We start from the raw sequence: 12,327 nt of genomic DNA, 5'->3' as shown, positions 1-12,327 counted from the left end.
AGCCATTCTTATATAACCAGCGGGTAAGTTTTATATTTAAAATTTCTGAATACAGAAAGCTAGAAATCATCGCCTTGGTCTTGGACTAGAAACTAGTTGCTGCCATATAAATTATTATGGTATCTTGTTCTAAAATCAAACACTGCTTCCATAAAAGCTTATATACTCAAAATGAAGTGGTGTAAAAATTAACTAGCGAGTTCATTCTTCAAACAGTTTGTAATTTATGGTTAAACTGCTGCAGTCATGTAAACAATTGGGCGAAACAGAATTTTGTTTAGGTTAATTCTTCTAAAAAATTCATATACAATGAAGTTACAATATTCAGAAAACCGTTAAAATAAAACAAAATCCTTTCATATAGTTATTACAATAGGTATATATAAAAACAAAACCAAAAATTTGCTGTCATAATTTGATAAAGCTCACAATGATGTTCAAAGAAAGAAACTTTTCTAATTATCTCACTTTTATTCTTTATAATATTCCTCATTATATACATTTAGTCACTTTCTTATCCTTAAAACATTATATTTTGGTGTATAAAAGTTTACATAAACATCAACAGCTGCCGAATCAAACAGCACAAACTGCCCAAAAATCTTAGAACTGAAGTCCAGATGCATTACAGCATAATAAAAGTATCAATCGCTTGGTGTAAACATGTAAATCTCAAGGTTAAGTTCATCCAGGAAGCATGACAAGGCACATTTCTGATGTAGTTCAGTTAGACTATTATTTATTGACTGAAATCTAAAAAAAAAATTATATTACCAGTACTCTTATCACCAGAAATTAGATCAATTATCGAATTTGAGCTGAAGGATTTCTAGGATAAGCTTATTCACTAAAATAGGGTAAACTGAAATTGTACATCTTACGTTAACATGTGAAACTAACGTTCAAACATGTCAATCCCTATTAAAATATCACATTACAAGCACAATCTGTAAACTTTGAAGAGCAATTAACAAATTGATGCAACACTGCCATAAACCAAAGTATCAAATATGAAGATTTTGTGCTATCAACAAAATACAAATGTGCTATTAGCAAAATAAAAGTCTACAAACACACCCTAATTACAAAAAATTCAAACATTTGGTGCCATTTCAATCGATTATGCAGAGCAAATATAGTTACAGTAAATAAAAGAAGAACAAACATTATTTAACTATAAAAGCATTTTTGTACACAGTTGACATTATATACAATTTCTGGGAAGTTTTTGGTATCATTTCTTAGCCAGGAAATAAACACAGGAAAGTACTAAGAAACCTACACTTTGTAAAGCAGCTGAATAAAGCCGGACTAATTTCAAGTAAAAGGAACGAAAACAAAGAAGCAAGAAAGAATGAAAGTGTAAGTGGAATATGGTAAAGAAAAATCAGTATACTGTATGGTATTTCACAATACTTTTGAGAAATAAAACTATCTTGCACATCAACTTCAGTTACTTTCAAAATATGCCAATTATATATTAACTAACTGTAAAAAAAACGACTCTAGTTACTTTAAAGTTTGATTTCTTAAAAAGTAGAGGGCGATTTAAGCATGCAACAATACCACACGGAAATGTGAATTTCAGTTTCTTTATATACATAAACTAAGGCTTTCATAACTTACATCAAGTGTAGTGTATTATGCCATAATTAATTGTTGATACATTTGCTTTCTTTCATGACATATTTCTAAATAAAAAATTAGTTCCATACACAAAACAGAGATATGAGTAGAGTACATTATACCATGCTCAATTCAATCCACCTTCCTTTTTCATAGTTTAAATAGCAAATCTAATTTATAACCTTCATACATTTAAGCACACATACTCCAGGACAATAATTACCTTACATAGCAACACTACATGACGTACCAACTTCATACTAGTTAATGATCATGATTACCATGCATTACACTGACATCCAAATGTGAAATATAGTATAAGAATGGTTTTATTCAAAACCCTTTCATACGTTAACTTAAATCCTTTTGCAGTGATTTGAAAATCCTGAGTATGGTTCCCAAAAACCCAAATTTGATATTTGGTAACTACTCTATAGCCAATTCATTTTATGCACCTTAGGGGGAAGAATAGAGGTTGAAAAATGTTAAAATGGGTTACAATTAATGATATGGTCCTCAACATGATTGGATATCACAGAATGCAGGTCTGGATGCTACATAAATCTCCAGTAAAATGCAATGACAAAATAAAAATGTAGAAAAATTAAATAAATAAAATGCAAAAAAAAAAAAAAAAAAAAAATTAACAATATTTCATGTAAAGAGAAGACAAATAAAAATCACTAATTACAAATTTACATTACTGTACTCATGAAGGCAAAGCCTAATTCTTAAAAATCCTTTCATAATAAATACCGTCACATATCCATCCATTTACATAAATCCAATGGCTATGAATACTGTACATCCATCAGAAAACACATCAATTCATTAAATCTGATATTCAAAAACATTCACTATGCATACCCATATATCATGTTTCTTTCTCAAACTACTTAACATTACATTCCTTGAGATTATCTCACTGCTAACACAGTCACCTGTGGCTTTAGTAAAATTTTATTGAAATTAACCAATTCCATACTAATGTACCTTGTTTTCTTTCAATCAAACCCAACAATAAATGCAAACATGTCTTTTAATACAAAAATTAACCAAAGACCTCATAAATATGAATCAGATCCAAAAGTTCATTCAAAGCATGCAAACAAGCAATAAGAATAAACTTTCAAGTAAAAAACAGTTCTCTGGTAAGAAAGCATACTATCACATGAAATCACATCATTATATATATATATATAGTATATATATTGTATTGATATATATACAGACAGGGATATTTAGCATACAAAGCTATAGTTAAATTATGAGCAGTTTCCTTCCCAAGTAACAACTCTAACCTATATCAATAAAGTTAACAATAAAGTAAAACGTGTTCAAAAGTTGGCGACAGCAGTGTACAGTACAGTACGTGTTACGTGAGTGTGCCCATACATACATTACTGCTGGCATTCCTGGACCCATCACCTGTTACTGTAACCTTTATTTGATGCAACATACCTTCACATCCACATCACTTTCAGAACATACCCAAACAACATTATATTAAAGCTTAAATGTGACACTTTGACCTCATAATCTATATTACATCACTCACTATATTATTAGTGTTTCCTCATCTCGCATTTTATGAAGCCGACCTCACGCATCAGATATGCAATGCTATCTACATTATTTACAGTCGGGTGTAAAGATTTCTACATTATCTACGTCACCCTGTGCTTCTACTTCGGCCTTCTTTGCTCTCATGGCTTCCTTCATGGCCTTGCGTCTCTCTTCCATTAACTTCTTACGAGCCTCATCACGAGCTTTTCCTTCTTCTCCTGAAGCTTTAGTGGATTTAGCAGCTCTGATAGGTCTAGGAGCTGGTTTCCTGCGAGCACGACCTGTGCTAACATTCTTATCTGAACTGTCAACAGCATCTATATCAGGTATCTATCAAAGAAAGACAAATTAATACAAGTTATGAGTGCTGTTTAACAAAACATAAGAGTAAATGGTTATTCATTTTACATTCGTGGCTTCTGACATCATGCCTTCCGTTTTAAATTCTACTATGCCTGTACCAAAGGATGTTTTTTATTTATTCAATATCAATATAGCCTATGAATGTTTGCTAACCTAATCTAACTTGAAGAGGCTAAATCCAAATATGATGATGGAAAACTTTGTCCAAATTAATATCCAAAGTAAAAATTACCTCTTACAAGTTTATCAGCTAACTTACCTCTTTCCATCCATTAGCCTTCAGGGCTTTGATCTCCTTCAAAAGCTGTCTTATAACTTCCACCTGAATGTAAACCATGTCCCAAAAACCAGCAAGATCTTCATTGGTCGTAGGAAATTCCTCACCTTCAGACCCAGCCTAAAAGTGAATTTGGTATGTAATTTTGTATATATATTTTCCATAAAAACAAGGACCAATGTCTATTGGTAAAAATTTAGTGGCATACATAATTTTCGGTATCTTAGTTTAACAAATAAAAGGAATGCTGCTAATACTGTACAGTACAGCATTTTAAGGGGACCGTCCGCCAAAGATCCAAAATACACCATTTCTATATATTTTAGACATATTCTTTATAATACCTTCATCATATAAAAATTTCGAGTCATTTGATCAAAAACTCTGATAAATTAGCAAAAATCATGATTTAAAAAGAAAATTTAGATAAATTTTTCTCCAATAATATGACACCAATTGCATTGAAACTTAAATCATAAAAACTACTTTATAAACCGAACAATTCTGAGACGGAACCTTTATTTTCCTTTTTTTTTTTTATGAATTTTTTTTTCCTCGTCTAGATGTAAAATAATCGTGAAAAAGAAAGTAAAAAGAAAATCAAAATTCCGTCTCACAAAATTGTGGGATTTTTATTCCTCTTTTTAATTATATCTTTCTCTCTAAAATCAAACAATAAAAGAGGGAAATGTACAGAAGTGTGAATAAGTATGTTTCTGAGTTATGAGCTCCCAAAGATTTGCAACAAATTTTTGCTTCTTTTCTAAAAGAAATTAAAATAACATTATGATAACTTTTACTGCTTATTCCTACATAAACGCACCCTAAACGAGGTATTTAAAGCCTAAGTTTACTATTACACTTGGCGCAAGGATGTCACAAGTTACCAGCGATCTCTCATTGTTGCCAGTGTTTTAGTTAGCATTTTTCGGCTTTGTAGTCATTAATGTTTCCCTCTCCTTGGTTCTTTATTCTTGTTCTCTGCTTACTTTTTGTTCTTTCTATGACCTGAGGTAACATTGGCCTTGCTATAAAGTTCCCGAGGACGTTGTGAAAACACAATGTACATATGAACTGCAAGTAAACAAACACATGCATCATAACTTCTATGTCTTTGGAAACTCTGGCTGCTGTTCTTGTAGCTCGTAGTTTTCATTCACCTACCCTCTACCAATGCCTTCCATTTCTGCCAGGCGTACGAGATTTCGAAGCCTAAGTGAAAAAATCGCTTATGCACATGCAAAAATAAACACACAAAGACGATTCTGTCAAACTCAGACATGCAGACGACGCAGTATGGATGACTTAATCATTTAAAGACCACTATATCTTCATTATTTGTAAAAAAAAAAAAAAATAATTGGCTAAAACTTCTGGAAAACATGTATGATATGTTTATACATACATAGAAGCAATAAAACTATTTTCAATTTCTGAAAGTTGGTATGTTAAAAAACCACGGCGGACAGTCCCCTTAAGGTACAGCAAGTTCCCTATGTAAGAGCTTTCAACTGTCTAATTTTCAAAGACAAGAACCTGTGTGTAATAAATTTAAAATGCCTCAAGTTAAAAAACACAATACAAAATATTTAAATTCTTTAAAAGTATTTAATTACATAAACATAGTTGTAGGATTTCTCGATACCCACATAGGGTAGCTCAATAACACAGTATTAAAAATATAAGGTGAATGAAAACAATAGGGAATAGGGAGGGGGGTGGGGGTTATGGTTGGAAAATCCCTTCATGGTACACATCATGTCCTTATATAGGTACTTACAGGAAGTTCTAATCAGTTTATGAATAAAGCCCCTTATTAATAGTACCTATTGAATACAAAGAATTACCTTCAACAAGTAAAAATTTATTAGTTAAAACAAAAAAGTACATTTACCTTATTTAAAACAATGTAGCTGAGCAAACTAAGATTAAAAGAAAAAAGTGATTTATAAATCATTTGAATATTATAAACAAGACCATAACAATGGTTATGTACTAATTAAACAGTTAATAAACTTACAATATTTTTATGACAAAGGCCTTGGAATTGCTGTATCTTTTGAGAAATGAGAAGGCGAGCCTTGCCTATCGCAGCTAGTACCTTTCCTCGCACTTCTTCGCTCATCTCAGATCTACAAGCTTCAAAATCAGGTTCAATACTTGCAACATCAGCTTCTATACCAACTACTACATCTCCGACTATCTACAAAAGAAGAAATTCATATTAAAATTAAAACAAATTATAATGCTCCAGTATTCAGTACAATGGATAAAGATATCCAGGTACACTAGCTTGACCCAATTCATTACAAATTGAACACTAAAATTATTCCCAAACATAAACATGATTTGCATGAGGACAAGTAAGGTCACCCATCACCAGCACCTGTAGATTTGACAATTTTCCATATTTTACTTTCACAATTTCTTTAAGAAAAAAATGGCTTCAAATCATTGTCACCATAATTTTATTATTCTATTAGCAAAAATTAAATCTTAATAATGTGCATTTTAATTGTATGGTAGTTTTATCATATATGAATTGCAAATCGCTAGCTAATTTGTTTTTACTCCTACAAAATATTATAAGAAAAATATCATAAATCCAAGTATCATACATGTAAAAAGGCAGTCCCTAGCTTTAAAAATAAAACTACACAAAACACTCAGGATTACATACCTAAATAAATTGATCATAATGGTTTCAAAGACACTAACATTAAAGGTCCATAACACTCACCTTTAAGAAATAGTGACCATCTTTTTCCCCTTTCGATGTTTTATTCATGTCACCATTAACTGTAATGGTTTCAGTCACACCATTCACTTTAGTACTAGTTCTTACATCTGATTCATTTGGAATAATAACACTTTCCTTCTTTTCCTCAACACCACCATTTATATAAGCTGCTTTAACAATGGGAACTTCCATTTCATTGATATTTCCATTTCCATTAACAATTTTCTTAACAATGACTTGAGGTCCACCTCGCTCACGTACCCCATTTTCTAATTTGTTTTTGTTATTGATAAGATTTTGTGGTTTTGGGAGCAATACAGGGGGAGGAGTCTGTGGCTTTTCCAGAGCATCACATAATGTTATAGGAATTACTCTTCCAGGTCTCTTTGGTGAATCTATTTCAAAGGAATTATCTAGAGGAATATCAGATCTTAACCTCGTATTGCGCTTCACCTGAAGTTGGGTTCTAAACTCTGGACGTAAATGCCTAAAAACACTTGGAAAACCTTCAGGTGCTTTCTCTTCTGGTTCAAAATGATTATCTATGAGAGACGCTGGACTCCTAAAACCAGCTGACTGTCGATCCCTTTGCTCCTTTTCCAGTTCCAAAAGAGAGCGACGGCTGCGAAATCCAGCAGCTAAGGCACTGGGGCCATATAATCTCTCTATCCTGGACTGAATGAAAGACTTTTCAGGTGTATCTCCATTGGTGCGAGAAGAGCAGTGCACACTTACACTATTTTCACATACACCATCACAAACTACACTCTGCTCAAACGAATAACTATAACTAGACGATTTCACAGTACTGGAGTCACTTGTGCTGATTTCCACAAAACGGACCTGTTGGCCCCCTAGGGTGGTTTCTTCCTGATGGCTATTCATATTGTCTCTTGAGCCTGCTTTAGTAAGATACCCTCTATCAACGCTAATACTACGACCTTGGGAAGGTTTTTTTCCCAACTTCCTAGAAGAGCCCTGTCGACCACGTTCAGATGGGGTGGGAGGAAGTTCTGCTTTAAAACGAGCCAGTTCTTCCTTAAGCTCTCTAATTTTTGCGGCAGTTGCTTGTGGGGAAGCCTGAAATGGATAAAGGTAAAAAACATAATACTTAGTATTTTCAAAGTCCAGAGACATTAATTTGGAAACTTTCAAATAATACTTGTTTCTATAACCTCAAGTTTTTGCATGCCTAAGCTACTTTAATAATAAAAACCATATGTCAAGATTAGACCTAAGGCAAATTAAATTGATACAAAAAACTCACTTCCACACCAAAATGCAAAAAAAATTTGGCTTTTTACCACGTACCCTAGTACAGAATGCAATTTAAAAGCTAAGATTTGGGTGTGTGTACCATTGCATTATTCAAAAATTATACTTGTGATTTCTACCTTTACATATAAATTTGCAATGAACACATTTATATTAGGGTAAAGTTTACTAAAACAGCATTTATATTGCTATACTTCAGCACTCTAACTCTGTACTCAGAATCTTCATTCAGGATATAAGATAAAGATACTATAGAACCTTGTACAACTTACTTTCGTTGTAGGATCAAAAACTTTCCACTCAGGTCGCATAGGACTAGAGTCTCTGCTACGACTAAAGGCTAGGCGAGCTGGACTAGCATCCCGTGAACGAAATCCATCTCGTAGTGATGAATCATACCTGGATATAAAATACCATCTATAAGCAAACATATTTAACTCAGTTACTGTAAGATGGATACTGTATTACTGTATTGTATACTGTTCAGTAAAGTTTAATATCAAACTTTTATAAGTAATTTGTATTTTTCCTCACAACACAAACCTGAGTCCTTTAATTGTAACAAAGTGTCAGTACTTACTGGCGGGTGGTGGGCTTTGACTTCACCTAGGAAAAGTACAACTTGAAGGACTCGGGTTTGCATAGTTAGGAAAAATAGAAATCACTTACAACAAATGTGATTTCTTTCTTCACGGATACAAACCCTCGTCCTTTAATAAGAGACTTATTGTTAAGAGGAAGGAAGTTCCTACAACCAAACTGGCCGATTTAAAATCCAGGGATGTTAAGCAATCGCCTAAAGAGGTACAACAATATTTAACCTAATATGTCTCCTCAACTTAAGAATAGATCCTTAGGTACCAGCCTACATTTCTGTTTGTTAACAGACTGATACGAATTAATCCATACTCGTTACAATATACTATGCTGCCTGAAATGTACAACTATTAAGAGTAATGAGTCTCCATTTTCATTCATCCTCCCCATCGTAAGAAGGATGGAGGGACATACTAATCTACACAAGAGCATAGTAACTCGGTATGGTAGCTTACCTGTATCAGAGTACGTTCTAGAAAATAACAGCATGACCATAGTGCATAAGGGAGGGGTAGGATAGAGAAAAGACATTCTTACCCTTACCACAAGTTGTAGCAACAACTATCTTAGAAGAGATGCCTTTTGTCCTGTGAGGGAGCTAGGTGTGCTACACCATGTGTTGAGCCACTAACACATGTCCTAATGAGAACAGGTCTAAGGCTTTGTGGGTATATTCACCAAGGCTAAGGTAAGCCAGAACAGTCTTTAGAGTAAAGTCGTCTACATTCGACGCTTCCATAAAGGTTCTTACGGTGACCTCTTTAGGGACTTTAGAACTGATAACACCCAACAAAAGTGGTTGGAGGTTTTTTTTGGTGGGAATAAATGCTCGAAACTCATCAGTTATGACAGTTCTCAGGATGATGAAAGATTAAGATCTAAAAGTTTATAGAATTGGCTCAAGGTTGAATGATAACCTTTCACTGCTGGGATTGAGAGAACCTGTTTGCGAAAGTAGACGAGAAAGTCAACAATTAGTTGAAAGCAGCTCTGACTGGACGAGTATCCTTTCTATGGCACAAATTATAGAAGATTGTCCACTTTGCCTCGTAAACTATTGTCGAGGAATTTTGGAGTGATTCAGACATCTACCTTGCAGTGCCTCACAAAAAGCCTTTCACTCTGACAAGATGTTGGATACTCTACACCCGTGAAGTGACAGGAAGTCACTGAACTGTGGTACCTCTTTAGGTGTGGTTTGCTAATAAGACTAGGCAAAACTCACAGTACCTCAATCTGGAGTATCATTAGGTCTGAGTACCATTTAGCATGTAACCATTTAGGAGCCACCAGGGTTACTATGAGATTCAGGGAAACCATACCTCATTGCTTGTTTATTTATCCCTTGCAATTCCTTTAGGTTGATGTATAGACTTTTTTCTACCTTGGACCAGCACCCTGAGGTGATTTGATTCCTTAGGTGTACCCCAATCTCTCCTTTGATGCATATATGAAGAATACCATTTACGAGGAGTTCCTTAAGGTTTTCATCCTTTATCCACCAGGTTAGATCACCCCGAACCTCTTGATCCACTGGAACCAGGTGGTGAGGGGGTTAGTGGCTGCAGTCCAGTAAATCTTCAGACACCACTGAAGGCACCTCTCGCGTGGAACGAGCTTCTTCAAAGAATAGACATCAAAGTTGTTCCAGAGTCTGCTGATGCAATCATCTGGTAGGTAAACTCTTACTACTAAGTATATCAGCATTCCCAGGTACTAAATCCTCTCCTTGGGAGTAAGATTGGACTTCTCGAGCTTTACATAATACCCAGATTGTGGCAAAGGGAGAAAAGTCTGTCACAATGTTGATGGAGCTCGGTAGAAGCATGCCCTTGGCATGAACCCTTCAAAGAATAGCATAAACACGCGAGTAACACTTAGGTTTCTGTCCGAAGTACAAGACTTTGAACTTGAAAAACCTTCCCCAAGTACAAAATGAACTGGTATTTGAAAGAAGGCACCTTTCAGATCTAGAGATGATAAAGTTCCTCCTGATGACTGCTAATACGGTGCAGGAAGTCTCCATTTTGAAAGGGAGTCTGTAAGATTTACAAGTTTCCTGGAAGAGGTCTATAACCAGTCTCCAGTCACCCAGGTACCTTCTCGACCAAGAACAGGTTCCTGTAAAAGCCTGGAGGTCTGACCGATAGCACACCTTTATCTAACAGGAGATCCGAAAAGTAGCATGCCTTTGACTGACAAGAATCCGACCAGTAGCACGACTTTGTCTAACAGGAGATCTGACAAGTAGCACACCTTTGTCTAACAGGAGATTCGACCAGTAACACGCCTTTGTCTAACAAGAGATCCAACCAGTAACACGCATTTGTCTAATAGGAGACCCGACCAGTAGCACGCCTTGTCTAACCAGAGATCAGACTAGAAGCATGCCTTTAACCGGAGATCCAACCAGTAGCACACCTTTGTCTAACCAGAGATCCGACCAGTAGCACGCCTTGTTTAATCGGAGATCCAACCACTAGCAAACCTTTGTCTAACAGGAGATCAGACCAGTAGCACGCCTTTGTCAAACAGGAGATCCGACCAGTAGCACGCCTTTGTCAAACAGGAGATCCGACCAGTAGCGAGCTTTTGTCTAACAGGAGATCCGACCAGTAGCGCGCCTTTGTCTAACAGGAGATCCGACCAGTAGCATGCCTTTGTCTAACATGAGATCAGACTAGTAGCATGACTTTGTCTAGCACGAGATCCGACCAGTTGCAGGTCTTTAACAATTTGTACACCTCTGATTGGAGGGAAAACAGTTTCTCTGACTTCTGACATGAGGATACTATAACGTCATCGGAATCTGAACAAGGGAAGGATGAGAGCCAGTGAATAGTATACAGTATCAGTTTCGAGATACATTTAGCGTCCATTCTTCGACCCCGTACGATTGCCACCTTACCCCAGAGGCTTGCTAAGCACCCACCCACAAGTGGCAGCAAGAGGGCTGCCTGTCTGATTGTCCCTAGCTCCCCTTCTACCTTGTCACCTTCTTTAGAGCCAATTAGTATTACTCACAATTTTGTGATTTTTGGTAAACAAAGTCATGAGGCTATTACCTCCATTTCTCCACCATCTAACTTCCGTTGAAGGGAAGATGGCTGGGATCTTACAAATACAGGCATTTCTTAAGGCCAGAGCCTCTTGCTGACCAATCTACCTTGTGAACTTTGCCGTCACAAAGTCCCTCTTGTCAAGGACCCAGTTACAACACTGATTGGCTGTTGACTAGCAAGCCAAAAATTTGACTACCTTTGCTTAAAGGACTACTGTATATCACTCAATTTCTTTCTGTTCTCCAGCTTTAAAAAAAATCTGTTCAAGAGACCAAGAGTGTCGCTGAACCCGATCAGTAGTTCAGCCAGGAAGTTACTTGGGGCTTGCCATGGAAGCAGCTTCCATGTTGGCAGACTTTGAAGCTCAAAAGATGGACCTGAGATTTTCCAACAATATCCTTGGTGTCAGTGTCTTAACTGTAACATCAATAGGCAAAGGGGAAGATTTGTCTTCCATGGGTGCATAAAATCTCTTCTGCAAATAATGCTGAGGGAAGGATTTCACTAGAATTACTAGCTCAAAGAATTACTTCTCCCAGAGACTTAAGTCTACAGTTTTTAATGCTCCAAGAGCTACAGTAGTTCAGACCATGGAAGTTTCAAGGCAGGCTTTGAGCCCTGTGAACCAAATAAGCAGCTAATAGAGGGATTGTTCATACTGGAAGCTCCCCTAAGCTGTTGATTTGCCTGATACTGGAAAGGACTTCCCTGATGGTTGATTCAGACTAAGGATATTCTGCTTCTGCTGCAACAATCCAAGGGTCGTTGGGATTCGACCCAATGCCTCCTTAGTATCTAATACAGAACCTGAATGGTATTCT

At 35.9% G+C, this 12,327-nt stretch overlaps 1 protein-coding gene across 3 annotated transcripts in view; it reads right to left on the bottom strand.

The window, feature by feature from the left end:
• Positions 1-451: 451 nt before the first annotated feature.
• The window catches only part of LOC137653575 (uncharacterized), a 343,186-nt gene continuing 331,310 nt past the window's right edge, over positions 452-12,327 (bottom strand). For all 3 annotated transcript variants that reach the window (XM_068387097.1, XM_068387115.1, XM_068387105.1), the window contains 5 exons: positions 8,120-8,246; positions 6,573-7,652; positions 5,853-6,035; positions 3,815-3,952; positions 452-3,522 (listed from right to left, as the gene is read on the bottom strand). In XM_068387097.1, coding sequence (XP_068243198.1) covers positions 3,259-3,522; positions 3,815-3,952; positions 5,853-6,035; positions 6,573-7,652; positions 8,120-8,246 — 1,792 coding nt within the window. In that variant the 3' untranslated portion in view covers positions 452-3,258. The remainder of the gene's footprint in view (positions 3,523-3,814; positions 3,953-5,852; positions 6,036-6,572; positions 7,653-8,119; positions 8,247-12,327) is intronic.

This window comes from Palaemon carinicauda, chromosome 1 (assembly GCF_036898095.1).
Source record: "Palaemon carinicauda isolate YSFRI2023 chromosome 1, ASM3689809v2, whole genome shotgun sequence".
NCBI classification, from domain to species: Eukaryota; Metazoa; Arthropoda; class Malacostraca; order Decapoda; family Palaemonidae; genus Palaemon; species Palaemon carinicauda.
Note: the sequence above shows the minus strand (reverse complement) of the source record. Positions and strands in the feature narration are given on the sequence as shown.